We start from the raw sequence: 3,081 nt of genomic DNA, 5'->3' as shown, positions 1-3,081 counted from the left end.
GTAGAGTGATGAATGGGTGGATGTATGTCTGTTTGGGTGGGTGTCAGGTAGATCTTAGTGTTGGTGGGGGTGCCCTTCATGGCAGAACCTGCTCCCTGGTGTGGAACAGCTCTTCTGCTCTGCTATGTGTGGGAGGCTTCAGATGTGGTAGTGTGAACCTGGTTTGTGCTGAGCCCATATTGGGATGGCCCACAACTTTCCACACTGTTTTCCCTCAGCTGCCCATTGTGGCATCCTCCATCGTGTCCCTCTACTTCCTGGAGCTGACTGACCTGTTCAAACCGGCCAAGGTGGGTTTCCAGTGCTATGATCGTGCACTGTCCATGCCGTATGTGGAGAGCAACGAGGAGTTCATCCCTCTGCTGATGCTGCTGAGCCTTGCCTTTGCGGCACCTGCAGCCTCGGTGGGTGATGTATGCAGGGCCTGGGGGCTGGGAACCCTGACTGTCACCCACCTGACCCCATGTCCCCGTGGTACAGATCATGGTAGGCGAGGGCGTGGTGTACTGCCTGCAGTCCCAGCTGTGGGGCCTAGGTGGCCCAGAAAGAAGCATCAACGCAGGCGGCTGCAACTTCAACTCTTTCCTGCGGCGCACAGTGCGTTTTGTGGGTGAGTGGCCACAGGGCCCCCTGATCTTGCACTGACAGTCCTTCATGGGGGGGACTCCTGCCCCCTGCCCTGACCCTTCCCCCTGCAGGTGTGCATGTCTTTGGCCTGTGTGCCACGGCCTTGGTGACCGATGTCATCCAGCTGGCCACTGGCTACCACACACCGTTCTTCCTGACTGTCTGCAAACCCAACTACACCCTGCTGGGCACCTCCTGTGAGCTGAACCCCTACATCACGCAGGACATCTGTTCTGGCCATGACACCCATGCCATCCTGTCAGCACGGTGAGTCTAGCTTTGTTGTGGGACTGTCCTGTGCCTCCACTCTAATGAGGATTGGGGAAACTGAGGCATGATGCATGCATCCATCCATCTCCACCCCAGTGAGGCCTTGGGAAATTGAGGCATGGCATGATTTCCCCCAAGACCAGTGAGCTGATACTGTGGCCTCTTGCAGGAAGACCTTCCCGTCTCAGCACGCAACACTGTCTGCCTTCGCTGCTGTCTATGTGTCGGTGAGTTGCAGCCCTGCTGCCCTGTGTCTGTGCCCACTACTGGGCACGGTGTATCCTGACCACTGTGCTGCTGATTCCTAGATGTACTTCAACTCTGTCATCTCAGACACCACAAAACTGCTCAAGCCCATCCTTGTGTTTGCTTTTGCCATTGCTGCTGGTGTCTGCGGCCTCACACAGATCACCCAGTACCGTAGCCACCCTGTGGATGTCTATGCTGGCTTCCTCATTGGCGCTGGCATTGCAGCCTACCTGGTGAGAGTGGGGCTACAGGGGTGGCCAGCCAGCATGGGCTGAGGGGACATTAGTGGCCTGGAGTATGAGGGAGGAAGATCCTTCCAGGTCTTCAGAGGGTTCCATTTCCCTTGGGAGGTTGGTGCCCAAAGCTCACAGCTGGCTTGCTGGATAGACATGCATCCACTGTTCTCAGGCCACAGGCCCTTGGGTACGGTCCCCAAGGCCTCATGCCAGTTTCTATGTCTCCTTCAGGCCTGCCACGCAGTGGGCAACTTCCAGGCCCCAGCAGCAGAGGTGTTGGCCCCAGCCCCTGCCAAGGATGCCCTGCGGGCACTGACCCAGCATGGCCATTACCAGCAGAACAAATCAGTCAGCACAGATGAACTGGGCCCTCCAGGGAGGCTGGAGGGTATGCCACGGCCTGTGGCTCGAGAGAAGACTTCACTGGGCAGCCTGAAGAGGGCCAGCGTTGATGTGGACCTACTGGCCCCTCGAAGTCCCATGGGAAAGGACAGCATGGTCACTTTCAGCAACACACTGCCCCGTGTTAACACACCCTCACTGGATGACCCTGCCCGGCGCCACATGACCATCCATGTGCCTTTTGATGCCTCTCGCTCCAAGCAGCTCATCACGGAGTGGAAGCAGAAGACTCTGGAAGGCCGGGGCCTGGGGCTGCCGGATGAGGTCAGCCCTGCACACCTGCGTGCTCCAGCCGAGCCTATGGCTGAGGAGGAGGAGGAGGAGGAGGAGGAGGAAGAAGAGGAGGAAGAAGAGGAGGAGGAGGAAGGGCATGTACCGCCCTCACTCTACCCCACCGTCCAGGCTCGACCAGGGCTCGGGCCCAGGGTCATTCTGCCTCCTAGGCCTGGGCCACAGCCCCTGATTCACATCCCTGAAGAAGGGGTGCAAGCTGTTGCCAGCTTGTCCCCCAAGAGCAGCTCAGCAGTACGAGCCAAGTGGCTGTCCATGGCTGAGAAAGTTGGGGCCCCCGTGGCCACGGCTCCATCACAGCCCCGTGTGGCCAACCCTCCACGTCTGCTGCAGGTCATCGCCATGTCAAAGGCTGCAGGAGGTCCCAAGGTGGAAACTGCTTCATCATCAAGCGCCAGCTCTGACTCTTCTCAGTACCGTTCACCATCAGACCGTGATTCGGCCAGCATTGTCACCATTGATGCGCATGCCCCCCACCACCCTGTGGTGCACCTGTCGGCGGGAAACACATCCTGGGAGTGGAAAGCCAAAGTAGTGGAAAGTGAGGGAAGCTATGAGCTAGGGGACCTGGCGCGTGGCTTCCGGGGTGGCTCAAAGCCTTCTGGCTTGGCTCCTAGCTCTCCAGTCAGCGACATGGACCAAGAGGAGCCAAGGTTTGGAACTATAGCTACTGTCAACCTGGCCACGGGTGAGGGTCTGCCCCCACCAGGTGCTGCCGATGGGGCCCTAGGTGGGGGTAGCCGAGAGTCCACCCTGAGGCGCCAGGCCATGCTGGGTGAAAGGGAGGAGGCAGAAGCAGAGGGCTACTACCGGAGGATGCAGACCCGTAGGTTCCAGGACTGAAGGGTACTGGGGGACAGGGCGGGACACCATGGAGTCAATAAAAAGGCTTTGTTGACAACACTGGTTGGCAGGTCCTTGGGCAGCAGACTGGGAACCCTGGATCAAACCAAAGCCTTGGGGAGTTCCCCAGGAAGCTGCCTGCAGCCGCCCCCCGCCCCCCCCC

The 3,081-nt window shown here is 59.2% G+C and overlaps 1 protein-coding gene across 1 annotated transcript; it reads left to right on the top strand.

The window, feature by feature from the left end:
* Positions 1–218: 218 nt before the first annotated feature.
* Plppr3 (phospholipid phosphatase related 3) lies at positions 219–2,971 on the top strand (the record flags this gene model as incomplete). The annotated part of the gene is made up of 6 exons (XM_008826572.1): positions 219–404; positions 481–610; positions 699–894; positions 1,067–1,124; positions 1,206–1,379; positions 1,614–2,971. Coding segments are annotated over 6 exons (2,049 nt in total), but the record flags the coding sequence as incomplete, so codon positions are not given.
* Positions 2,972–3,081: the final 110 nt, after the last annotated feature.

This window comes from Nannospalax galili, unplaced genomic scaffold (genome assembly GCF_000622305.1).
Source record: "Nannospalax galili isolate Female #2095 unplaced genomic scaffold, S.galili_v1.0 C49844984, whole genome shotgun sequence".
In the NCBI taxonomy this organism is placed as follows: Eukaryota; Metazoa; Chordata; class Mammalia; order Rodentia; family Spalacidae; genus Nannospalax; species Nannospalax galili.
The sequence above is the reverse complement of the archived record's forward strand: the minus strand, read 5'-3'. Positions and strand labels throughout refer to the sequence as shown.